The 27,452-nt window shown below is 40.0% G+C and overlaps 1 protein-coding gene across 2 annotated transcripts in view; it reads right to left on the bottom strand.

Annotated features, from left to right (window-relative positions):
- Positions 1-522: 522 nt before the first annotated feature.
- PRRG1 (proline rich and Gla domain 1) overlaps positions 523-27,452 on the bottom strand; it is a 36,951-nt gene continuing 10,021 nt past the window's right edge. Inside the window, exons 2-5 of one of the 2 annotated variants that reach the window (XM_064473481.1) lie at positions 25,461-25,681; positions 17,822-17,871; positions 13,455-13,615; positions 523-4,875 (exon numbers count right to left, since the gene is read on the bottom strand). In XM_064473481.1, coding sequence (XP_064329551.1) covers positions 4,351-4,875; positions 13,455-13,615; positions 17,822-17,831 — 696 coding nt within the window. In that variant the 5' untranslated portion in view covers positions 17,832-17,871; positions 25,461-25,681 and the 3' untranslated portion in view covers positions 523-4,350. The remainder of the gene's footprint in view (positions 4,876-13,454; positions 13,616-17,821; positions 17,872-25,460; positions 25,682-27,452) is intronic. The other variant, XM_064473472.1, reaches the window with a different exon arrangement.

The following is a 27,452-nucleotide window of genomic DNA, read 5'->3' on the forward strand; positions in this document are numbered from 1 at the left end:
GGCACACGCGCTTTGTTGCTTCAAGTGACACTTTTTGCGCTTTTTGTTATGAGCAGTACAAAACTGCACTCATGTTCATGAAACACTAAGATACCCACCTCCTATCGGGCCCCACTAACGTCCCCAGCAGACTCCAGTCACGCGGCAAGCCAGTGAAAAAACTACCAGGCACGTATTACGCTATTTACTAGCAGCTGCACAAGGACGGATGACAGAAAGTTTGTCTTGACTGGAACGGAGATCTTTTGGTTCCAGCAGGGAGGATCATTACACAAGTTTTTTTTTTTCCCCCTTGTTTGCTTTTAATGCGTATTTCACAGAGCCGATGCAAAATTTTGTACTTTCTTTCAAATGGCTGAAGCCAACTTTGAAATTAAGTCCCCCGACTTCAACTTTTTTTGCTATAGCGTAGTTTCGTTTTGTTGGAATAATTTCTGCTTTCCCTCTGCCTGTGACTGTTATTTAGCTATGGCTATAACAAATGCTTTTTTTAAAAAATGGAAAATAAAGGAAATTCACAAATCTGATTAAAAATAAACCTGTATTTTGAAAGAATATCAAGCCTACCTGAAAACAAAATCATATTTAAATTTTATCAGAACAACTGATTCACTGCAAATTATCAAGTGCATAAAACAATGGAAATTAACAGAGAGTCACTTAAATACACAAAGTTAATTCTCACTGCAGTTGTGTAGAATTGATATTTTGAAACAAGGCATCTTAAAAAATTTTATTTAGCATATCCAAAAACAAATGTTACAAAAATTTTCTATAAACATAGGCAAACATGTTTAAATAGGATAATTTAATGTAAACCAAACCCCTTCAAAATATGCAATACTGTAATCAGAGGTTATTTACATTCAGCGAAGAAAGATCAACCTCCACTAATGCTAAATAGCATCTAAGCAAATAATTAATTTCCATAATTTCTTAAACCCACAACACTTACATTTAAGCTAGTTTTAGTTGATAAATCATCTCAATCCTAATACAAGTTGAAATTCAATGTTACAGTCAGAAGTGGGAAAGGCAGCATCCCGACTTGTCATCAGTCAAGATAGTACTGCATTCAGACTTGCAAAACTTTAGAGGTACAACTATAAATTTATAGTATTTATTGCATGACAATGCAATTACAGCATAGGTAAAACTAGTAAGTGATCTGCAAAAAGAGCTGTATAAAAAACAGTACAAATGAAATTTTATTTTTCAATCAGGTTAGAGAAGCCAGCCACAAGACTCAGCTTTTTTCCAACATTTCACAATACAGAACAAAATATTTTGTAATTTGACATTATTACAGCATGGACAAAGCTGTTCATGTCTTAGAGGAAATATATTTGGATAACTGTCCCGCAGGAGTTTTGTTCAGTTATGGAATTTATTCAGTAAGACATAAGTTTATAACCCAAAATGGCTTTCATGCTCATGTACATGGAAAATGCATAGCCCAAGAAACTCAGCTCACAGATCATTTTAGATATTTGGTTGTGGCTTTTTTTGGGGAAAGACAAGCATCGTTTTTGCATTGCACATCAAAGTATCTACAGGATACAGCAACATACTCAACTTAGGAGCCAGAAACATAAAGCTGTTAAAAGTCACAGTGGAATATAGAGTAATTAAAAAAAAAAAAAAAAAGAAAAAGAAAAAAAAGCCAGCTCATCTCTAAACTAGACTGCCCATGTTCAGGGGACGATGACAGCTGCTGAATGACCTAATGTGAAATTGGTGATCTCCATGCAATTCCTACAGGAAAGTCTTATATCCAAACAAAAAAAAGTTACTGCTAGAACTACTAGCTGTGCTGGCAGGCACAGGAGATGCCAATATGGCATGGACATTGAAATACCAGCTCTTTTTGAGGTGTTTCCTGCATGTTGATAGGAGGCACTTTTGTTTTGGTAATGTCTGCCTAAAGCAGTATATTAACTGTTGCTCGGTATAAAAGGAGCTTTAACTTCTACAAGTGACATTTCAGGACACACAAGAGCTAAAACCACTCCAAAAGAAAAAGGACGGACAGTCTGAAAACAAGACCCAGGCAATTCTTACTAGAAGTGTCCAAAACATGTTGTACTTATCTGCCCAATATCTATTCTATATTATCAATATAAACAAGAGTTATCTTTTTGACAACAGTTTGGCCTGGAGTTCATCCAGTAACTCTAAAACAACTTGCCTTAACAACCGGAGATCCCCAGTAGACAACTTAGGCAACCTATTCTTTGCCAAAAATGAGAACCTAAAATTAATCGTATAATCCTTACTTCATTTTTCAATACATGATATCAAATTCTTATGGAAGTGTGCAGAGATGACCATACATTTCTCATACATGCTTTCTGTAAAAGTCCTTTGGGAAAAGACCAGCCAAGCCCCCATGACAGCAGGCCAAGCCCACAGTAGACACCAGCACACATCTCAGACACTAAGAGCGATTTCAAATGGATGGCACTGGCATTTCATGTGGGGTCTTTGGAACAAGATGCAGTTTGGGTTTCTGTAATAAGAAAGTCAACATAACACAGTAGTCGTTCAGGGCTAAATACATTTCAATCAGCGCTAATGGATTAGTAGAACACAGAAAATACTAAAGCTAATGCCATGCTACCTTGGTGTGGGAAGAAAGAAAACTGGAATGAAATTCACAAGCTAAACTGAACAATGAACTTTTAAATCAAGCTGCGGGAAAAGAATCACCACGCTACAGCTTGCACCGTCTTAACTATCACTGGCATCTAAACCAGTTGGTTGAAATTCTGTACACGGCTCTATTCTAACTTGCATCAAGTCTGACAGAAAGCCACATCTCTTCAGCCTCAAAAAGTCACTCAGACTAATGCTTGGGGGTACGCCTGCCTTGTGCTCTTAGAGATATAACACAGTGGGTCCTCATGGTTTTGCTCTACATCCCCAGGTGGGCTCTGCAGCTCACAATTGGAGACAGCAGAGCCAAGCTGGCCACACAACTTCTGGAGCCAGCCTGGACTAACGTGCTTCCCAGCACCTCTTTCTCTGATGGGCAACTGTAACCTAAGAGCTGTGTAAAAAATGCTTGTGTACACTGAGAACGGAGTGCGCTTTAAGAATTTGTGTCACGGATAAAAGCACTACGCTGTTCTTAGAAACAATGAACACCATTAAGTAGTTTTATTTCATTATCACATATTGTTAATTTTTGCAACAGAAGCACCGCTGTTGGAATAGATAAGCGATAAATGTATTGGTTGTTAAAAAAAGGTATCTATATTCTCTGCTAAGGATTTCCATAGACACCAATACAAGATGCACACATGGTACATGTAAGTACGCAAGAGGCAAAAGAATATCAGGATTTGAGGAAGGGCTTCTTATTTCATAGTTGGGGGGTGGGGGTCACACCAAACACTTTCCCTTTTTATTCACCTGTAAAAAGGAAAGTAATACCTTTGGGTTTATGTGTTTATGGATAATATCCTGGTCCCCAGTGAGGACTATGGTAGGAAGACTATAACCAGGATTTTATCTACGCTTGAGTATTTCAGTATTTCATTATTTACCATTGCTTGAACTTTCAAGTTCTAAAGTTGACATATGCACTCTTCTCACCTCTAGAATACACAAGTAAAAACAGATAAGAAAACAGAGTGGAAAGGCAGAACACAGACAGAAAAATAGTACCCTATTGAATTCACCAAATAGTATCTTGAATTGTTTGCTTCCAAACATTTACAGAATTTTGAGCTGTAATAGCAAAAGCTTTAGAATACACCACTTCTGCTAGGACTCTGAAATTATTGCTATTACACCATCATACTCTTAATGAGATACTGGTTTGAACACAAAGGCATACTGCTCTCGGCCTTACAAGGGCCCAGGACAGGGTGCAGCATGTAACAAAAATCTAAGTGAGAAAAAGGAACCAACCAGACAAGAGGCAATACTGCAAAATCGGTCCCCTTTAGTGTAAATAACTATCTAAAATGTCGCTCAAGGATTCCCTATTTCAGGCAATTCTGACAGTCTGCAGTAAGAAAGGAGAAGGGGATTCCACAAATCTTGTGGGGAATGTGGACAATGTCCTGAATAAAACAAGTGACATCCCTCAAAGCAGAGGTGCTTTTGAGAAGTATGACAGAGCACCACATTTGTACCTGCACTACACTCTCAATACAGATTCCTTATCTTTTAAAACCTGCTGTAGTGGAAAAAATCCCAAACCCAAAGTACAAGTAAATCTAAAAAAAAAAGTGAAGAGTTCATTTTACAAGTCCATTAAATTACAGAAATGCATAATAAGCCAAGATAAAGTGCTACAAAATGATTAGTAATTTTTAAAAAGTCCATAGCCGCCTTCTTGCTTTACTTAGTACTAGTGACAACTGGAGATAGTGCAATTGCACTGGCTGAACTGGAATTCACAATGTCTTCGTATTGTGGCGGTGGGTCTAAATGTTGTTCAGTTTCACTTCTTCCCATACTGGTTTCACCAGTGGCTTCCTCATATGAGGGAGGAGGATCACAGTTTGAGAGCCTTGTGGATATTGAGTCTGACCGTCCATCTGTATAGCTCAGACCTCCTGGAGAGAGCCCACTGACTTCATACATTTCCTCCTGTGGGGAATGAACAATGCTGAGAGGCGGCGGAAGTGGACCTCTGCCATCAGCCACAGCACCATCACCCATTGCTTCGTGGGCTCCCCTATGCACGTACACCGACTGTCTACGCATTTTCTTTTTAAACAGGCATCTCCATATGACAAAAATGACAATGAGGATAACAAAAAGGCCAATGATTAATGGAAATGCAAGGTAAAATGAATACCAGGTATGTCCTGTGTTACTTTCTCCCTGAAGTCCATTTTTGTAGACTTTCCAGAACTCCTTCTAGAAAAGCAAGACAGGATAAGTCAGAAACTATGACAGTTAAAAAATACACTGTAATCAAGCTGTTTTAAATGGATTAGATAAAAAAAATGCATTTCAAGTACTGATGATTAAAATAAGAACAGGTATGGATAAGCACACCCAATAAACTTTCAAATTTTCTTCTGGTTAGTGACACAAAAGGGGTTTGGTTTTTTTAGACCAGCTCCCCACTGCTTTCAAGATCCCTGTATCTGCACTTAATATTGACAAACCTGTAGCTCAGACAGGCATAGGTAAGAAATCTCATCAGCATGCACATCAGCCACCTGGTGGATCCGTACCGCTCAAGGTAAGAGTTCGGGGTTTTTTGTTTCTTTTAAAATTGTAATACCACACTAACACAGTTTGACAGGGAAATACGTTTTTTGGAATGACAGACCGTTTTGGCAAAGCACAACTATGTTGTACTGTCATCTCATGCTTTAGGCTTCCTGCACCCTCTGGCTCATAAAGCAATTCTTTTCAGCTTATTTTGAGTTGATTCAGACCCTCTGTTTAGAGTTAAAAATATATTATAAGAATATTACACAGGTTATTATGGTCTAGAAATTTTGACAACATACCTATAGATAAATGGAACAGAAAGTGAGAAGCGAAAATATGAACAAGGAAAAACAAAGATGAAGGTGGACACCACTACTTGAAAGTACTCTTTCCTATATTAATATGCACAAGATGATGTCACCATCCAATTTTCTCTGCAGTGAATGCTATGAAAAGCTAGTACAAAGAGAAGCATACCCTGCCTCAGAAAAGTAGCATTGTCACCTGTAATGTAAGGGCCCTCCTACTAAGAAACATTTCCACTGTGTTTTATAGCCATGTGTAATTTCAGAAAAAAAAAAAAGATTTAAAAACCCCAAACAAACCCATGCCAGAAACTCTGAACTCTTTAGTCTCCTTTAAAAATGCAGGGTCCTGACTCACTCATATTCATGCCAGCATCTATTTTAAATAGCAGCACATGTTTTACATACAAGTATTTATACATTCACCTAGTAAAATTGATATTGTAATTGTTCAGTTACTATCAGATGATGTATTCAGGTTGCAGACTGACTGACTTTGTGCACAGACAAATCAGATCCATCAATTTTTTTAGTTCAGGACTGCTGCCACATGATCAGCATTAAACAGATAAATTTAAGCAGATAAACCACCAAACTGATCTCAGAGGCAGCCTGAGTCCAGAAGCAGCAAGGCCCCTCTAGCGTGGAGGCTAAGCTTGCCCTCTGCAATACCAGGACGCCACAGGCAAAACACATGCTCACAATGCTTCTGAATCAGAATTTGCTAGCATTAGGAGCAACGCTATGTGCGTGAAACAACTGGTTATCCTGTAGGTTGGTTTTTTTTTTTTAAAGATAAATTCAATTGTTCTTATCCCTATACTCAGTGCAACCCCCCCCCCCCCCAAAAAAAAAAAAAAAAAAAAGAAAGAAATCTTAATTCCTACAGCAATTAATGATCAGATGTTTTTCCTTAATTCCAAGGCAGGTCATCACAGTGCCCCTCTTCGATGTGAGCCTAGGCCCAATTCATCTAAGCTAATCACTGACTTCAAGCAAAGTAAGCAAGTCTTGGAAGATGGACTAACCTCTCTAGATACCTCTCTGCAAGGGCCTTTCTTGATGCATTATTCCACAGTGAACCCTAGGTCAACTGTGCTGACTTTAGAAAAATATATTTGAGGGAGGAAACTAACATTAAAAAATTAAATTAGCTGCACAAATAAGGACTTGTGGGATCTCTACAAGATAAAAACTAACAAAACCAACAACCGATGACCTCACTTCTACCAGATCTCACCAGATCACCAGCCAATTAAGATGACCTATTACCTATTACCTTTCCATCTGGTTAGAATACAGCTAACTAGATTCTTCAGTGGAATAAGGTGCTGGGTCTAGTGCTGTTTAATATATTCATCAATGACCTGGACGAAGGGACAGAGTGTAACCTCAGCAAGTTCGCTGATGATACCAAGCTGGGAGGAGTGGCTGATACACCAGAAGGCTGTGCTGCCATCCAGTGAGACCTGGACAGGCTGGAGAGCTGGGCCCAGGGGAACCTCATGAAGTTCAACAAGAGCAAGCGCAAGGTCCTGCCCCTGGGGAGGAACAACCCCATGCACCAGTACAGGTTGGGGGCTGACCTGCTGGAAAGCGGCTCTGTTGAGAAGGACCTGGGAGGGCTGGTTCACAACAAGCTGACCATGAGCCAACAATGTGCCCTTGTGGCCAAGAAGGCCAGTGGTGTCCTGGGGTGCATTAAAAGGAGTGTGGCCAGCAGATCGAGAGATGTTATCCTCCCCCTTTACACTGCCCTAGTGAGACCACATCTGGAGTGCTGTGTCCAGTTTTGGGCCCCCCAGTTTAAGAAGGACTGGAATTCCTTGAGCAAGTCCAGCAGAGAGCTACAGAGATGATCAGGGGACTGGAGCATCTCCCTTATGAGGAAAGGCTGAGAGACCTGGATTTGTTCAGCTGGAGAAGAGAAGACTGAGGGGGGATTTCCTCAATACCTATAAATATCTAAAGGGTGGGTGTCAGGAAGATGGGACCGGACTCTTTTCAGTGGTGCCCAACGACAGGACAAGGGGCAATGGGCACAAGCTGGAACACAGGAAGTTCCACCTAAACAGGAGAAAAAACTTCTTTCCTGTGAGGGTGCCAGAGCAGTGGCACAGGCTGCCCAGGGGGGTTGTGGAGTCTCTTTCCCTGGAGACATTCAAAACCCGCCTGGACGTGTTCCTGTGCCCCCTGCTCTGGGTGTGCCTGCTCAAGCAGGGGGGTTGGACAAGGTGATCTCCAGAGTTCCCTTCCAGCCCCTACCATTCTGTGATAAATAACAAATATATTCTTGACTAAAAAAGCAAAAAAGATTCATTATGGTTATTAATTGCTATTGACTGTTATGGGTACCAAGTTTCCCACTTTGGTGGTCTGCTGCCTCAACAGCAGCAAAGGAATAAACTGGTACAATGTTTAGTTTTGAGGCCAAAGTTGCAAAGGTTTACTGAAAGTCATCAAATATACTGTGCAAGGATGTGTCATTTTAAAGACTCTGCAGAGGAGGTAGTTTTGATGAAAAAGATGAAATCACACTTTTCCCTTAGCAATATATTTTGTGTTGCAGACTGCAGAGGGAATGCACCCTCTGCAATGTAAGGGTAGTAAGTTGTGACTGGTATTTTCGTACTGTTTACTTCCAGCTCAGCTCTATCTGCTGGAGAAAACGTCTCTGTACCTTCTTCAGAAAGCTGAAATTCCAGCATCTCTCTTTGTCACTCTGCAACATGGCAAAGCCACAGAAAAGCTGTTTCCCCAGAGCAGCAGCCAATTAGTTCAGAACTGGGTGTGTGGCTGAGAGGGGGTGTTCAAGCTGATGGTGTGACCAGAAAGGCAAATACAGAGTTAAAGCTAAGAGTTAAACTGCCTTAAGGATGAAAGTAGTTTAGCATCCACTTTCATTTGCATGCAAGGCAAAGGAAATTCCAAGACAGTTTATATGTGCATACCCCCTTCAAAAATTACAGTGCTTCGCATCTAAGGCTATCGTACAGAAGCAAAGGAATGAAGTTCTGCACAGAGGTGAAAAATACTAAGAAACACACACTTGCTCAGTCATTTAAAAAAACACTTCCTTTAAATTTTCTTCTTTGGGCAAAAAAACAAACACACACGAAACCAAAAAATAAAACCCACAGAAAAAACCCACCAACCAAAAACTTACTAGCATACTAAACCTGAGGTTTCCAGCTCGCATTGTTGCAAGCCAGTTCTCAGAGAGAAACACAAAGACTGGTAGTTCCAGACCAACAGAATTGTCAGGAACTGCAGGAAACTAATACTTCAGGTTCGAGTTGCACAGCTGCCAAGCAGCTCCCCCTCTGCTTTGTCATCCCACTGCCAAGCTGCTTCACTGTAAAGTGAAGGCACAGGAGGTGGACAAGCCACCTGGTCAAAGTCAAATCATGTCCAACAAAACCACAGAGAACATGGATGAATTTGCGCAGTGTGAGGATTTGTACAAACTGCTATAAAAAAAAAAACAAACAAGAGGGGAAATACTGAAAAAGTAGGAAGTAGCTGTAGAGCTCATACAGAAAGTTAGAGTAATTTAAAAGTTGGAGACTCACAGCACAAACGTCCCTTCCATAGTTGCTGGTCTCTTAAACCAACAACAAAAAGGACTTACTTTCTACTTGACAAAATTATTAACTCATGATTTATGAAAAGGACACTCCAGTAATCATTTATCCCCGAGTGCTGTACAGCTAGGAATCCCAGGCGTATATGACTTAAAAGGCTGAAAAACTAAGTTAAGCAGGCCGCAGAATCAGATAACTGCAATGGAAAAGACTTAGAAAACATCTAACATATATTCCCACCAAGCACTACTGTTCTGAATGTCCCTTACTGCTTTGGCAAATCCATTTTGAAATAATCAAAAAGAATTCTGCAGGGCATCCCACACAAAGACAGTTACAGCCAATTTGTCAGAATTTTCTTGCCCTTTTATTTCTAATACTTCTCAGAACAGAGTGAGCATCAGTCAACTGGATCTGAACACTGAATCAAATAAGGGATCCACATGAAAGTTAAGAGACTCACACCCTGCTGAGAATTTCAGCTGAGGCCTTTACTATGTCTGGCAGCATTGTCAGCCTCAAATTATTCTTGGTCAATTGTCTGACTTGTTTTAAAGGTGGACTAATAATATGCCAGTCAGAAGACTGCTTGGTATTCAGTAGGTAGAGGATATGAACAAAGCAATAATGGCAAGCAACCGTACCTGCTACTCCATTTTATTCTAGTCTGCCCTCAATTTCAGGTGGCAGGAAAAGATTCACCTCTTCTCTTCTGGGTATTTATCCAGCATCCATAATTAGACACCGACTGATGCTTGAAGACTTACTTGTTCACACCATTTTAGATCTGGTACTGACAAGTTTTGAGTTGCTTGCTAAACTGATTAGTGGTTTGTTTGTTTGTTTGTTTTGCTAGAATAGAGCTACACAGAGAACCTGGCAATTTCTATAATACTTAAAATTTGTCAGAAATTTGAAACATAAATAAAGATTTGACTTCTAGCTTTTCAAATCTTCATGCAGTATAATTTAAAAATATGAGTTAATGGATATAAAACTAATATCAGTGCTTCAATCACACCCAGATACTTTGCACAGTGACTTCTGAACAAATCTTTGAGTCTCCCAGCAACCTTTGACAACTGACCAGTGACCACACACAGTACTGCCTGCAGGCTACAGGTACTACAAATAAACAGCTTTACTAGATCAGACCTCAGGTTCACCTAATCCATTACCTTCTCTCTGACAACAATCATCACACACTGCTGAAAGATGAGTTCAAACATAAGCAGGCAGCAATACTCTCCCAGCTTCCACGTATTTGTACTTCAAGAACTTCCATTAGCCAAAGCTGACCCCTTTTATTCAATGGTCCCAGATTGATTTATCTTCCGTTCATTTATATCATTGTTCTCTGAACCTACGTAAGCTTTTAGGATCTGAGGCACCCTGTGGCAAGGCAGTCCACAGCTCTATTATCTATGGTGACAGAATTACTTCTGTTTGCTTTGAACCTGCGCCTTCAAGTTTCCTCTGAGGCCCTCTTAGCTCTCCTGTCAGGACGTCAAGTGTCTGACCTGAGTTCGATCTTCATGCTCCTCACAGACATCATTACATATTCCCTGATATAATTCTCTCCGATCTATTGTTGTTACAGAAGTCTTTTCATATCTTTGGTCAACTGTCACACTTCTCTGGTTCTCTGGCCCTTCCTCAGGTACTAACTTGCTTTTTAGGAGATTGGGAGATCAGAGCTGTACATGGCACGTCCAAGATACGGGTGTGCAATGACATAATTATGGTCTCCATTTTGATCCCTATTCCTTTCGTTGGATTCTTAGCACTCAGGTTTCTATTTTGTTCTGTTTTTGTTTGTCTGCTGAGCATTAAAGTCTTCAAAGATTCAAATTCAGATATTGTTCCTGAGTTCAGTTCAGAGGCAATCATGTACATAATGAATGTTCCCTTTTCCCGCACATGCATTACATTTGTCAACACTGAATTTCATATTCAGTCCTGCAAATTCTTCCCTGTTGGCTCTAGCCTTACTAACACAATAGCATTATCTTTATAATTAACTTTATAATTTTAAATAATAATGCTGAACCTATCAAAATCCCCAAGCACACACAGTATTAAAGGCATTCAATATTTCCATGACAGCTATGCACGCACACTTAACATACACAATGCTAACTTCCAAGAAAAACTCATGCATCAAAAATAACTTGAGGGAACTACTTGGTATTATTTTAATATTACAAATCCCGATGTTGCACACTTCCCCAGACGACTGCAGAAAAACAAAGAACCAAGTGGACAAGATAAAAAATACGAAGAGAGAGATTACACAAAGTTACCATAAGATAGATAAGCTACAGACCCTATTTGAATTCCAGTCTATCTATACTATGAAATCATTGCATCTTTCTTACTCTGAACATACTGTATCACAGTCTTAGTCTGCTGCATCCATTTCCTTCCCCTGGGACACAGAAGTTAACTCCTACTAAGTGGCTGTAAGGATAGATACTGCTAGGGGACAAAGGACTAAATAAAGCCTAAGGAAATGAGGCATGGGTGCACATTAGCAGAGCCTGGCCCATTAGCAAGCTTCCAACAACAGAATAAAGCAGCTAGGCAAAAAGGATACATTAGTATAAGTTCCTGACCCTTTATCCACTTCTCGGAAGCTTCTTCTCCCCTGTGACACAAAGATTGTGGTAAGAGTGGAAATGTAACTATTTCTACTTTACTATTTCCCAAATACCTCTGCAAGGGAAATGCCATCTACCAAAGCACAAAATGTTTTTAAATGGGGAGAAGAAGCTGAAGCGAAAGGCAACAGGTTTAGGCTGTGATTTCTTTAGTGACTTGAACTTCTTGTGTTACTCAAGCAAAAGTGATATTGTGTTAGAATTTTACACAGGTAGTATCACTGTCAACATTATTCCTAATTACGCAATCAGCTATCATTAGGAATGGCCGCACCAAGCCAAGTTTGGGAGGTAAACACACATGCGTGTGCATGCACTTTAAAGCTTTAGAAAGAAGCAGCTTTGAAGAGACACCGCACATCCTACCACTTCATTTTAATAAATCAGAAGGTTCTCATTCCAGCCGTATCCATCTCCCCAGGTATAACCTCCAACAATAAGATGCCAAGAACTCAGGAGTTCAGTATGCCTTTACAATAACATCGTTATTTATTGATGTAGAGCTCAGCCAGTGAAGAGTGGAACGTACCACCTACATAAATTCTGGAAATCTGCAATACTCCCTATACCAGTTCACCCATTGACCCATTGGCCTTGCAAGCACAATCTCCCTGGGCAAAAACACACAAGGGATAGAAGCTTTTTTTGAAGATAAGTTTTCTGAGTCACATTTTCTAGCACCTGTTTTTCATTCTAGATATATCCTCAAATTCAGCCCTAATTTCCTCTATGTCTGTCTTGACTGTATTGCATTAAATAGGTCAGATGCCACCATCAAAAACCTGTGTGCTGTTTTTATTTGTTGGAAATAATATAAGATACTTTCGGTATGATGTGCAGCTATTGCTTGCAGAGCCCATTAGCCCACAATTAGAGGAGCCAACAGACTTATGCAACAATTCCGTGTGGCCAGTATCTGCTTCATTCCCACCAAGTTAATGTATCACTGCCCTTGCGTAACACGTGGTAGCACTGAAATTACTGTTCTTTCCGAGTTTTAGATCACTGCTGCTTAACAACACACTCCGGTGGCTTGCAGATTTTTGCCTGAAGGCGGCCACTAATCTTTCCTTATGCTTAGACTATTAATAGTCCAAGCACTGAACACTTTTGGCCAGCTATACCAGAACACGGGATTCAAAGGTGTATTTTAAATAGAAAGCTTTTTGAGTTGTGCACTCACTCCATGTGAACATACTCAGTAAACAAGTTATTCCACAAGGAGTGAGATAAGTGAAGACTTGTGCCCTCTGCTTCTATATATTCCCTGTAACAGTCCCAATCCCATCATTTCTTCCAAACAAGACAACTGCATTTGTGATATTCAGGCCAGACTTAAGCGTGTGATGATAAAAGAACCAGGACACAGGCTATTTGGGTAAATAGTGCTGCCAAACAGATGACAGTTTTTCCCACTTTTTCCTCAAGTGGGGGTATTAAATCATATTCCTTTTCTTCCCAGCTGCTGATTTTCACAACACTTGAGAGCATAATTATATTTAAGACTTCTACCCAGTTCAAATTCAGTTTGACTGGGAAGAAGGAGTCAAAAGCTGTTGCTGTGGAGTCTATCCATCTCCTCTGTACACCTTATTTGCTTAAAGAAGCAGGCCAAAATGAAAAACAAATCTAATGTAATGTTGGAAAACACAAAAGTGTTCAGCACACCCAAAAATTTAGTATCAATACACCCAACCCATCTTTAAATACACACCAAAACATACCGTTTTTTCCTCATTTTCAAATGCTTCTCTTGCTTCTTCATAGCTACAGATTTCTTCTCTGCATTCATGTTCTATGTCACCTTGCTTTAATTCTTCCAAAAATGTGTTGGCTCTCGGGTATCTTTTTAACACGGAATTGGCTTTGTCCTCTGTTAAGAACACTGAATGAGAGGAGAAACAATAAAGGTCACTTCTAACATAGAGATCCAAAACCTCATGCTAAAACAGCTCAAAGAAAATGTGCTTTTGAGAAATAAAGAGCTTTTTTCAAAGTCCTCCCCTTTATTTAATATGATAAAAGCCCCCTCCTAGTTTTATTAACTATTGTAAGTGGCTGGGCCTACAATTTCAGTAGTTATTGCTATAACGTCATAAATATGATGGACCTCGATTCAGCATCACAGTCATGTATGCTTAACCAAGATTGAAGCCGGTGCCTAAGAAGAGAGCTCAGAAGAGAGCTCAGAAGAGAGGCGCATGCTCAGCTCAAGTGACTTCTTAAACTAAGATGACACAGAACAAACAAATCCTGCTTGTGAACATCCAAAAAGATATTTGCAACTGCCTGAGGGCATCACAACCAGAATGCTCTTAAGTTTTTGATATAAATATTTATGAACATTACCCAGAGTCACATGCACCAGATCAGCTGCATTTATCAAAGTTCAAGTCTGTAAGGTTTCTTAAGCAACTTTGAAGCAGATTTGCTCCCTTCACTCCAAAAATGTCAGCCCTGAAATAGTGACCCTTTTAGGGGTGTGTGGGGAAGTAGCCTCTGTTTCCCTGAATCATACACAAAACCTCACCGTATTTAATGAATCAAATAAAACAACCCCAAAAGGCAACCAACATTCTGACACAGGTATTCTTTATTTGCTTGCTTTGGTTGTGTTCAAAGAAGAGAGCTGAAAGCAACCTCTTTTCTTCTGATGTTCCAGCTTTCCCTCAAACTCCCTGACCAAATGATTTTTACAGTAACATGCAGCAACTGGAACACTCCAAAATCCAGCAGACTGAATTACCCAGGAGGTACATCTGCAGTGAGTGATGCAGAAATTCTCCAGGTGTTTCAGGTCAGGAAGCAAGAACATCATGTCAGTGCAACACTGTTCTTGTGCTCCCACTGCCAGCAAGAGTGGCTAATTATTTAATGTGCTGCCACACAAATACACCCATGCCACTTCCCTGACCTATGTGATCATTTCTGCATTGGTCATTTACAGCTAGTCTGGGACTGCCGGTGCACTATGAAGACAAACTCTCACTGACTGCTGAGGGACAGACACTGACTGGTTTAAGCAATGATTTATCTATAATTTTATGTGAATCAGTTTGCTGTGGTGTTGTTTTTTTTCCTTAATTCTCTGATTCTGAACTGTAAAAAAGGACAGCAGCAAGTCAATAAAGATGGTCCCTATACTTTCACTTTCTCTTAAGATAGATGAGGTGCCATTTTTCAGCAATGAGGCTACTACCATAATTAGGCTGATCTACTTCAATCTCATTTTGTTTAGTCACTGTGGTATACTTTGTTATAAATTGTGAGACAGCCATCTCCCTTTTGCAAAGGATTAAATGAAGATTCGAAGATTAAACTCCAACACACCAGTCACTCCTATACTTTCATACACGCACCACATGTTGCCAGAGGTTCAGTGCACACAACTCTACAACTGCACCTATTGCAGTTTTGATTTTCTACAGCACCACAGGTGAGCACATGGGCATCTCCTACTGTGTAAGCTCACTAAATCACACAGAAATTAATATTCAAAAATCTCTTCAAAAAGGAAAGAAAAAAAAGGATGGCTTCTTTCCATTTCCCACACAATTCTCCTGACTCCCCTCTAGGCCTGAAGAACTTGGCTTCTTTTAATACGCCTCAGCGATCACCTAAACATAATGAGATGAAGGACTCGTCTGCATCAGGAAGCCAGCACGCAGCCATGCATGGGGCTGGGCTGTCAGTGCTCTACCTGCTTCTCACCAACTTCTCCTGCGGGCATTCATGAAGTGGAACAAGTTACAGCCCAGACTCTCTTAAGAGTGTCCATATGTGGAGTCACTGAAGAGAAGATAATGCACTATAAATCAAACTTCCCTTCCTTCAGCAGATAAAACCTAAGGAATTTAATTTCACAGCTAGAATCCGTCCCTGAAAACAGCAATGAGACAAACTACAGCAGCTTTGTACTGAATGCAGAAGGAAAAGAAATAAAAAGGAAAAGGCAGATAGCTGAAAATACCCTGATTTAAAGCTTCTGGCTCTTAAAAATGATATACAAATCTTTTTTTCTGCATGCACTTTCCAATTTACCAAGGAAGCAAACTGAGAATAAAGGTTTAAAAGCTGGTATGTTACAACATACTGCATCTGATACACATTGGGATGAGTTTCTAGGTAATAGTTTAGTTTTCCAAAAAGAGCTAAGCATACATTTCTGCTTCAAAATGCATTGATGAAGAACAGCAAAGCATTAAAATAATTCAATATTCAAGAATGGCCAATATATGACTATCTAAAAAACCAACTTTTTTATTTAGCAACTCATATTCAGAAAGTGTCTCTTCTCTCACAATACAGTACAGAAAATGTATATATCACAGAGACATAAAAGCCCACTTAAGAAAATACACCACACCCCGTATTAATCCTGAATGTATCTGATAAATAATGATCTATGATTAGCCCAGACCAGGAATAGCTTTTGAACCTGCAAGGCTGGAGAAAATGAAGTATATTAATTTGTTTGTTTTGATTTGACATTTTTAAAGCACTGCACACTCCTAGCGACTTTAAATCCTGTTGAGAAGTCAGTACAAGTGCAGCAAGGAAACATGAGAACGTACATTGATCAGACCGATCTTGATGAAGATACCGACTGAAACACAGTGATTTAATGAGAACCAGTCATTGCCTGATGAATTCTATAAAAAAGGATAATGGAATCATATTGCAGAAACCACTTTGGCTTCTTAGTATTCCAGAGCCATCATCATGTAGCCACTCAGTTATAATTGCATAGGAGTGTGTGAAAAAAATGCTTCGGGTTGGACGCCCACCTAGTCAAGCCACAGCGTGGCTGAATTCACTGCAGCTGTTACTATGGAGCTGAAGACCATCAGGGAAGAATTGCATATGGAAAGAATAAAGTAATAAAGCAATACAAAACTTAATTTGTTAATGAGGCTAATTGGCAAATACAAGGTAAAGGAAAAATAAAAATTATGATTTTTGCATTATGTAAGATAGTCACAGAAATAAACAAAAAAAAATCTAATGTCTCTTCCTTGATTTTTCTAGAATTTAGATGAAGATATACAACTCCCAAATCTAATGCTTTGGAATTTATGTTTGTTTCTTCAGACATGCTTGTGCTCTGTGTGTAACTGTTGATACTTGGCCTTTAGCAAGTTTTTATCCATCAAAAAGCTACAAAAAACTCATTCCAAAGTCTTAGTTTGACTTACTGTTATTGAAGAGAGTAATACAGTCAGATCAATCTATTATACATTCTCAGAAAAACTTGTGTGCTATCATAACAGTGAACAGGTACTCTAGCAACATGAAATTAAATCAGAATCAGAAAGAGACAGGCAAGGACACGAAAGCATAAATACATCTCAGCCTGCCAATTGAAGCTGTCACAAGCAAAGAAAATAGGCTTCAGGTATTTAGTGATACACGGAACAGGGAGCAGCAGTGTGGGAAAAGTGTTCTGGGACATGGAATTGTTACCGAAGCAAAGCCCGGGGCATCTGGGACACACAAAACAGCTCTCCTGAGACCACTATTGAGGCTTTCTTTTTCTGACTCCTTACCAACATCCAAGCAGATTAAAACCACCACCAAATATTAAAATTAAATGTTTATTTCTAGATTTGATGGTGCAGCTACTGATAAATTTGAATATTTCTGTAGGTGACCTTAATAAAACCACTTGGTTTGCTCAGGGCAGAAGGGAGAAAAATGTTTTGAGCATTTACATATAAAGCTTAAAAAGTGACTTCTGCTCTGAGATTCTGGAGTTACTGGGACAAGCTTACGAACAGTTAAACTAAAGTATGCAAGGCCAGAAATTCAGCTCTGTGGTCTTCATTCTGCAGTCAGCTCTCAAAGATCCACAAATGAGTTTGTGATGATGATGATGATTATTATTATTATTGTCTGCAAAACATCTGTCAGAACAGCAGTATGATTGTAGTTCAGTTTACTATGGGCAAAAATCTGCATCATATGCAACAACAAAATCAGTTCAGTAGCAGAGGACATTTTTTGTGTGTTTTGTGTGTTCTGAGGTGTGTTAATTCCCACTTCATCGGGAATAATAACAAATGCACACTCATCACTAAGTTAACAAACTTACCACTATCCATGATGACTACCGTCAAGGCAGGGAGCTTGCAAATATCAAGTCTGTAAACAAAACAGGAAACAACCTGTTGAGTTTGTAAATTATGATGAACTTAGAAAATTTTCTCTTGATTCTTAAATATTGTTACAAATGCATCACCGTTGGAAACCCCATGGGTAAGATTAATTTCTCTTTTGAGAAAATGCACCACTGCTGCATGCAGACTAATTTCAGTAGTACAGGAATACTACCCAAATGCCCCACCCCCCCCACCCTCCTGTGAAACGATGAATGCTTTAACCTTTTTCAAAGCTTTCTATATTTAGAATATACAAAAATACCAATATGAAATAGAAGGTGTGTATCTTTTTAAACAAATCTGGAACCTCTCTTTTACCTAATAGAACTTGAAAGGTATTACATTCTCCACTTTAATTACTTATACCTTATCCAAGATTTAAATTCACTCTGCAGAGATCATCAAGTCAACTCATTATCTTCAGTCTATGGATCAGATTTTCTGAAATCAGAATGAGTACATGCAAATCCATTCAGAGTCTGCTACTGATTAAAACAGGATGCCTGCATAATGTTCCAGAGCAGCACAAGAGCTTGTGATTTGGCAAAGGAACTTGCAATATATGTGGGGATCCCAACCTGCCCTACAAGAAACTACATGTACTTTATACCTCATCTTGGAAGGAGAACAGAGAAGAGATGCTCTCAGTCAAGAAAGTGCCTGAAGCTCATTGCACCCACCAGGCAGAGAGCCAACAAAAACTGCATCTGAAGGCAGCAATAGTAGTTTGAGGGACTGTTTTCAGTTTCTTGGAGTCATTGTTAGTATGTGAAAAGTTAAGAAAATCAAAGTTTTCAGCAAAGTACGAGAAAGGTGCAGCTGTCTAAGCAAGTTGGAAGAACACTACAAAGTTAAAGTTGTTTTGTGTGGTTTGTTTTGTTTTTTTTTTACTGATAAATTACCTACTCCTAAAGGTCAGCATTAGTTCTACTTCAGAGGCCTGCTTAATATCATACCACACTAATGTCCTCACTCTCTGTAAAACCAAAACCTCACAAACAAACCTCACCGTAAAAAAGTGATAACTATGCACAAAGGTTGGCCAAAGCTGCTGTAATAAACAAAGAGGGAAAGTTAAGACTTCCAGCAAGGCCCGTCCAACACTGCAATTTGTCACGCAAGAGCAGACTGCAGTACTTGTAAGGACTGCTGCTGAAGTGAATGAAGATCTATAAAAACATCCCGGTCTGCTAACAGAATTGTAGGATTGGGACTGCAAAACATGGGAGATGGAGGAGTAAACTGATATTAAAGCAAGTTCATCAAATCTCTGTAAAGACAAATGTGAATAAATAGTAGCCATTAAAGCACTCTTAAATCTCACCACCATAGTGTTTAGCTTTTGATTATTAACTATCGTAGGGTAACACGCACTTAAATTCTTCAGAATATATAAAAACTCTTTCAATAGCCTGAATTTTCCTTAGCAGACTACTCTATGCAAAGACAAAACCTTCTTTGCCACTTGCTTCTTGAACAAAATTAGTGTTACTTTCTGGGCAGTCACACTGTTACAACCCAAATATCTGTGCTGAAGAAACTGCCAAGCTTTTAATAACAGAGAGATCACAAAAACCCCATGGCTACTGGTGTAACTATTCTCTTAATCTCCTACATCATGAGTTTCTTTTGCCTTTTACTACCCTTCAGTTTCAGATGGCTGCTTTTGCAACAGCCCCTCAACTAAGATTCACAGCAATAGAAGAGCAAAACCCATGAGGTTCACTCGTTCTTGCAGTAATACAATGCACGAGATGCACCTTGCCAGGCTTCCCCTCTCTAATGGGGATGTTTTTCTGCATTCAATTTCAGTTTGTCTTTAATATTGTACCCTTTTAACAAATAATTTGGGTGTGGATTTCAACAATATTAAAAAAAAAAGAGCAAAACACGTGCGTCCACATCCATGAGTCACAACTGGATGGCTCTGACCACTGGGAACCACAGCGGAAACAAGGGGACTAACGTGCCTCTCCCCTGCTAAGGGATGTTTTCCACCAGGAGCAGAGCGTGACACTGCCTAGGCATGCAGGCTGCCTTGGCACGTGGCAGTAGGTGCTTGGTACTCCATCATATTTGGGAATGAACATCAGAATACTGACATACAGAGACTGGGAAACTGGGGAAGAAGTGTGGAGGAGGAGAAGAAAAAAAGAACACAAAAGAAAAAACACCTTTTATTTTCTTCAGTGGAAATGGATGCATGTATATTATGAGCTAGTGATAAAATACAGATTATCTGAATTGGCAGCAAAACGCAAATGATGTTCCTTTTCACGCTTCCTTCATTACAAAAAGAACCAGCGTGCCCTTTTCTAGCAAATATCAAATACACCTTTCCAGAGATTGTGGTGCAGAAACTTAACTTCAACAATCTGTATTAGATTCTTACAGCAATTATGAGTACTTAGAGCTCCCTGGAACTAATTATGTCCATTTTCCTAAAAATGTATGTCGTTTTTATGCTCCCCTGCCTTCCCTCTCCATACCTCCCCAAACTTCTTTATTTCCCAGCTCCCACAAAACATGGCTAGTTTCCTGCTATGACACCCAAATACCTGCTGGGCAGCAGGCAGACTGAGGACACAGGTTGCCCTGCCACTACATGGGCATTACACTCACAGACTCTCCACTGCAGAGGAACCGCTTTGGTCTTTGCCCTCTATTTAACTGCCCCTTCCTCTAAAGGGAAGGAACTTCATTATATTTTGGTCCACTACTGTCTGACAGTCTTGGTTCAAATTGTCTAAGTAGTTCAAAGGTTGTTTGGAAGATGGGATCAAACAGAGACAAGTACATAAATCTTTTTTACCTTCATAAACCAGCTAATAAAACTGAAGAGGGCTGGCAACACTACAGGAACATCCTGACTTGCTACTGACTCATTTATTCCTCTACCCAATTCTTTTTTTAGTTTCCTGCTTTTAAGCCTTTGTGAACCTTACTGAAGGCCAGGATGGTCCTACAGTGTCAGAGCGATGTTTTTCATATATATACACAAATGTCAGAACAAAAAAAACCCCCACAGATAGTATCTTACAGTAACACCAATGTTTATTGTTTCAGGAATCCCTCTTCCAACTATCTTCCATATGTTATCCTCTCCACACCCTCCAAGAGGTTATACATCACCTTAGGTTTGCTTGTGGAAAAAGTGACAACAGGGTGGACAGCATGGATAGCACTATAGCCGAGCTGAGTGTCAAATTCTAAGTTCAATAGCAAGCTAACGTAACTGACCAACAAGTCATCTTTTTCTGACTGCCTACTTGGCTGTCAGTGTAATGGTAAAAACCAAAACAAAACTAACACAATCAACCATCCACTTCTAGTAGAAAATATAATGATGCAATGGGAAATACAGTGAGTTCTAAAGCATATGAGACAGCAAGAGAGACATACAAACAAAGCCCATGCTATTTACCAGCAGTACTGTGCTTACCAAAGGGCTGTAGCATCTTACTGAGGAGAAACAATTTGCGTGAAACTTTAAGAAACTAATATTTAAGTTACAAACCAGCTGTACACTTTTTTTCCATAACTGACCTAAATATTTCTTCCGCAATCCTGAAAGCACCCAAGCTTTGTATACACTTTGTATAAGCACAAAGCATAGAATATTTTTATACACATGTCCCAAGCTGGTGACCATATTCTAGCAGTGCAGTGTACCCCTTAAATTGGGAGGCTAACTAATTTTGACATTAGAAGTCGTTGGATTGAGACAATATTTCTGTAAGGTTTTATTGCATTTGTGAAGATAATCATATTCTGTTAGCGGGTACATCTCTCTGGCTACATTTGCTGGCTACAAGTTTCATGGAAACTTGCGTGCAGCACGTATCATTAAAGGACCAAGGATCTGATGGAGGGCACACAAGTCCAAACTGCCTTCACTATTCTCGCTCACTGTCATGTGTTCTAAGAAGGCACAACATCAAGAACAAAGCATATCCTTAGGGAAGGGATTACAAAGAGAAGGGAAAATAAAGATAATGTAGACAAGCAGCAGTATTTTCCCTCAGTTCCTCTCTTACTGCGTTAACAGGGACTTTGAACACTGCAAGGCCAGCACGTTGCTCCTCTCACTGCCTGGGAGGGAGGCACATTACAGTACCCAGGCAGGGAAGAGGGAAGAGGCTTTTTTCATTCTGCAATAAAACTCTAACAGGGGATACAGCTGTTAACTTTAGTTTTGTAATCTGTACAATTAATGAGACTACTGGGATGCAATTTACAATCAGATGCCACATAGAGCTACAATATTTTTAAAAACAATAACTATTTAGGTTCTTTTGGAGCTTTTTATGAAAACAGGTACATTCAAGAGCCATGCTAGCTAAAATGTCAGTAGATGTTAAATCTAAAAATAAACACCACTTTTCTAGTCCCCAGTCCCAAACCAGGTGCAACACAACTGAAACACTCCTGTGGGAGATTTATTTAGAAGAAAAAATAAAATCATTAAGTAATTACACAGGAAGACAGATGATAATCATCTGACTTCCATTTGCTCAAAATGTGTTATGTGCCTACCTAAAAAACCCTGTCCCACACTTGGCTTTCACAGAGTTGGAAAAAAATACGGAAGAATGCAATTTTACATATAACAATCTGTTACAAAAGAACCTTTTCCCCAGGAAAAGTGCAGACAAGGATTAACATGGTTCAAACACTGGGGAAATATATTGATTTTCCTCTGAACAGGAAGTCCACAGATCAGGGATATGAGAGAAGACTGCATTTCATGACTAATGGAGCAGTCTGGATGAAGGCCTGTCGCTAGTGGTGTTCACCAGGGGTCTGTGCTGGGTCCAGTCCTGTTCAACACGTTCATCAGTGACCTGGATGATGGGACAGAGTGTAACCTCAGCAAATTCGCTGATGATACCAAGCTGGGAGGAGTGGCTGATACACCAGAAGGCTGTGCTGCCATCCAGCGAGACCTGGACAGGCTGGAGAGCTGGGCCCAGGGGAACCTCATGAAGTTCAACAAGAGCAAGCGCAAGGTCCTGCACCTGGGGAGGAACAACTCCATGCACCGGTACAGGTTGGGGGCTGACCTGCTGGAAAGCGGCTCTGTTGAGAAGGACCTGGGAGGGCTGGTTCACAACAAGCTGACCATGAGCCAACAATGTGTCCTTGTGGCCAAGAAGGCCAGTGGTGTCCTGGGGTGCATTAAAAGGAGTGTGGCCAGCAGATCGAGAGATGTTATCCTCCCCCTTTACACTGCCCTAGTGAGACCACATCTGGAGTGCTGTGTCCAGTTTTGGGCCCCCCAGTTTAAGAAGGACTGGAATTCCTTGAGCAAGTCCAGCAGAGAGCTACAGAGATGATCAGGGGACTGGAGCATCTCCCTTATGAGGAAAGGCTGAGAGACCTGGATTTGTTCAGCTGGAGAAGAGAAGACTGAGGGGGGATTTCCTCAATACCTCTAAATATCTAAAGGGTGGGTGTCAGGAAGATGGGACTGGACTCTTTTCAGTGGTGCCCAATGACAGGACAAGGGGCAATGGGCACAAGCTGGAACACAGGAAGTTCCACCTAAACAGGAGAAAAAACTTCTTTCCTGTGAGGGTGCCAGAGCAGTGGCACAGGCTGCCCAGGGGGGTTGTGGAGTCTCTTTCCCTGGAGACATTCAAAACCCGCCTGGACGTGTTCCTGTGCCCGCTGCTCTGGGTGTGCCTGCTCAAGCAGGGGGTTGATCTCCAGAGGTCCCTTCCAACCCCTACCATTCTGTGATTCTGTGATTTATTAAATTTGGTTTGTTTACAACAAGATTAACCAGGGAATTTGGGTGGGAATAAAGAGGGATGGAAAAGTTAGGAAAGTGCTCTATCTGACATGGATACAAAAGATACGTCCTACGTGGACTACACAGGACAAGGATAAGAGTGAAACAGAGAGCTAAAATAAAAACAAAACCAAAAACCAAAAAAACCCCAACCTTCTGCTTTGTAGATGCTATCTAAATACACCATTTAAAACATTATAGTTAATTTTGATTACACAGGGAACCGAAACCACAGGCCAGATCACTAAGACAAACCTGTACTTAGGGGACTGCCATTACATTTTAAAACCAATAAAATATATTGTTGCTCACAGAACCAGTATGCTGAGTACAACTCGAACACCACCCTGTTAGCACAGAGAAGGTGGTTCCTCATGACTGCTGCTGGACAGGACCTCAGCTGGCTGAGACTGAACCCTAAGCTTCTGCCTCAACTTCATTACTACTTAGTGGTTTTTGCTGTTTTAAAGCTGCGACAATATTCTGGCTGGTTATTCTCTGGTTACTTCAGGGATCCTCCAGTTCAGAGGGGGAGTTGCTGTAAGGTAAGAGTTCTCTTCCTTCCCCTCCCCTTCAAATCCAGACAACAACCACCTCCCAATATACACATTCTGGTGAGCAGGACATCTGGGAGGAGAAGTAACAACACTCTCCTTTCAATGAAGGAGAATTTTGGTGGGTTTCATTGTTTTCAAGCCTGTGGGAACCATCTGGGGCAGTTCTTGGGAGGCATAATTGAACACTTATGTAACTATCTATATTGAAACCAGAATTGCACAAATCCTCAAGAGACACTGCCTTTCTGAGCAGCCTACACAGATGCATTTCAGATACCTCAGTCTTCTGTAAGCTACTGTTAAAAGATATTGCTTTAGGTTAGACACTGTCTAACCTAATTTCAAATTTGGGAATTCAAATTTGGAAATTCAAATTTGGAGTATTTAACTTGATAATCCATTTAAGTGTTGACATAACAATAACCAACTCCTCTCCTTTTTCAAGTGGGAATGGTGAACAATTAAATAAAGCTTTCACAGTAGGATGTGTTTTTATCCTGATTTTCTTTGGAAACAAAACCAACGATACTGTGTTACTTATCCATTCTACCTTCTGTCCCTCCCCCCCACCCCAACACCACTTAACTAAATCTGACACTCAAATTTCTTCTTCTGTGCTACCATGAGTTTTCCACAAAAATCAATGACCAAGAGGAACAGAGAAAACCCTTTAATAGTCTCAATGAACTAAAGATGGGGTTTACCAACTGTGGCAGTATTTCAGGAAGCACGGCGCTTTTGGCGACTGTAAATCATTATGCATTTTCGCCAGCAGAAAGTAGGTAGTCAGAAAGCATACACCATGCTCAAGACCAGCCACAGCTAGTACAGACCTTTGCAAGCTGGTAGGTCAAAAAGTTGAAGAGGTGAGAATAGGGAAAGAGTGCAGCCAGCACATAAGGGGCAGCAGAATACTGTCGTGATTTGGGTTAGTGACTGGGTCACAAGAATAAGCATGTTAAGAGAATGGAGGAGAACTCAAATTAATACGGAAAGGGCAAAAGGTAACAGAGACAGGAAAACAGCTTTACTAGAGCTCTGGTGCTCACTAATCTAATTACTGTTTAAGTGTCAGCTTCCAAATCAAATTGTCAGCTACTTTGATATTATCTATTCTCACTTAGGCTTGAATAGCTGGACTCTTTAACTGAGCAGGTACAGCAGTCATGAATAATAAACTGTAAGTGCTATGTATTTGTCTCTACCCCTGACTATACTCACATTAGCACGGAATGCAGAGCAATAGGAGCAAATCTGAAGAACAAAACGGTGCTGAGGACCCAACATGCACTTGTTGAGAATTTTACTTTGGGGTAGCTCTAATTTGGTTCCATGAGCTGAACACTGCGTGGCAATGAGACTGCAGTAGGTATGCTCTTGCAGTGTATCTTCTGGTTTACCTCCAGCCAAAAGTAATTCAGTCTAAGTGCTTTCAAATGAGTCTGCAATGCAAACCAAAGCATGGTGGGTGGTGAAAATTGGGAATTTGGCTTCCAAAGCACACTCCTAATCTGAACCAAAATGCTACTGCAGGTGCACCCAATGCGTACTGTATGACTATGCTCACAGTAGTAAGAAGCTGCAAGAAGGGAAGATCTAGATAAAGAATTCCTCAGCAAAGAACCATATGTTGTTATGGGGTGACAGTGAATGTCTGGCAAAACTTCCTGTGGGGCTACAAAATTACTTCGACAAACAAACTGACAAAAACCAGAGGCAATGTGAGGCTCTCCGTCAAACAACAAAGTGCTGGGAAGTTAGTTAGGAGGAATACCTCCCAACCAGAATCTGCTGGGGGCATCACCTGAAAATGCCAGGCTTACCAAAGTATGATTTGAAGAAAAAAAAAACCAAACAACAAAACACACACCAAACAAATAAACAATATAACAACCCAGAAACAAAAAACCTTACCACAGTGAAAGAGATTTCTGAAGCAGTCTATGCGCTTGTCTCTTGTCTTCAAATGCTGTATTCTCACTGCAGAAATTAAACACTACTAATATGCAGGATACCACAGGGCCCAGTCTAAGAGGTAAAAACTTAAAACATGAGAGTGTTTGCTCTGAAATACCAGAAAAGAAAAAATAATAGCTAATCTGGGAACTAGGAGACAACCTAGCCACCCCTCTCAAAAAACTTCACAAACAACAAAGCACATTCCCTCCCTAAGAGTGGAAACTTGCAATTACAGACAACAAAAATTAACATCTAGTTTGCGATCACCATTATAAATATTTTCAATAACTCCCTCTCAAAAAATTTGTTACCAGCTTCTAAAATAATAAAATAACACACAAAGTCAATACCCAATAGGCCAGGAAAACTACATTTTGATCCTTCTGCCTTGCATTTCCAGGTGGCTGAAGTTTTAAATAATGTATCGATAAATTCTTGTTATACTAGTAAACCAACAACTGCTTATTGAACAGCTATCATGTATTTTTTTTTTAGATTTATAGTAAGAAAAAAATAATCAGTGGACCTCCTAGCTCTTTTCAAGAAAAAAACCAAACACATGGAACAGTATCAGAATTTCTGCAGACTGTTTTTATAGCATGTTTTCACTCACAGTCTCCCTAAATTAGAAGCAGCTTTAATTATGCATTCATTTTCCTCCCCTATTCTGTCCCCCTGTTTTCATAGAAATGAAATGTTTGGATGTGTTTTGTAAATTACAAACAAGCCAACTTTCATTTTGCATTTCAGACCATATCCTGATGCCTTACAGACAACAAACTGAGGAACATTACTCAGAAGCTCACAGCTTCAGCTGGAAACTGGATTGCTGGATTGTATATGCATTAAAAATTACATGCTGCTTTTACTTTAAAAAAATAAAGGAAAAAAGAAAAAATCCTTTGCGTTTAAATAACGACTGCATAACAAACTGCTCAGTTTAGAGAAGGCAGACATTCAGCTGATCTAATCATAACACACAGAGTCTGTCAGGATAAGTTGGTCTCCAGGCTATATACCTGTGACCAAAGAAGAGAAGATAAAAACATTACAGCTAACCATTATTTCTCACAATATGAGAAACAGGAGGTACCCACTGACCTAAACTGATATAGTTGTAAATAAATCAAATCACCTGAATTTTCACATAGGACCTAAGCTGTGGAACTTGCTGCCATAAGGTGCTGTTCAGGACAAAAGTAGAAGTAGGTTTAAAAAACAGAAAGGAAATCAATAAATGAGGGAGAGATTTGG

Source organism: Phalacrocorax carbo, chromosome 1 (assembly GCF_963921805.1).
Source record: "Phalacrocorax carbo chromosome 1, bPhaCar2.1, whole genome shotgun sequence".
NCBI lineage: Eukaryota > Metazoa > Chordata > Aves > Suliformes > Phalacrocoracidae > Phalacrocorax > Phalacrocorax carbo.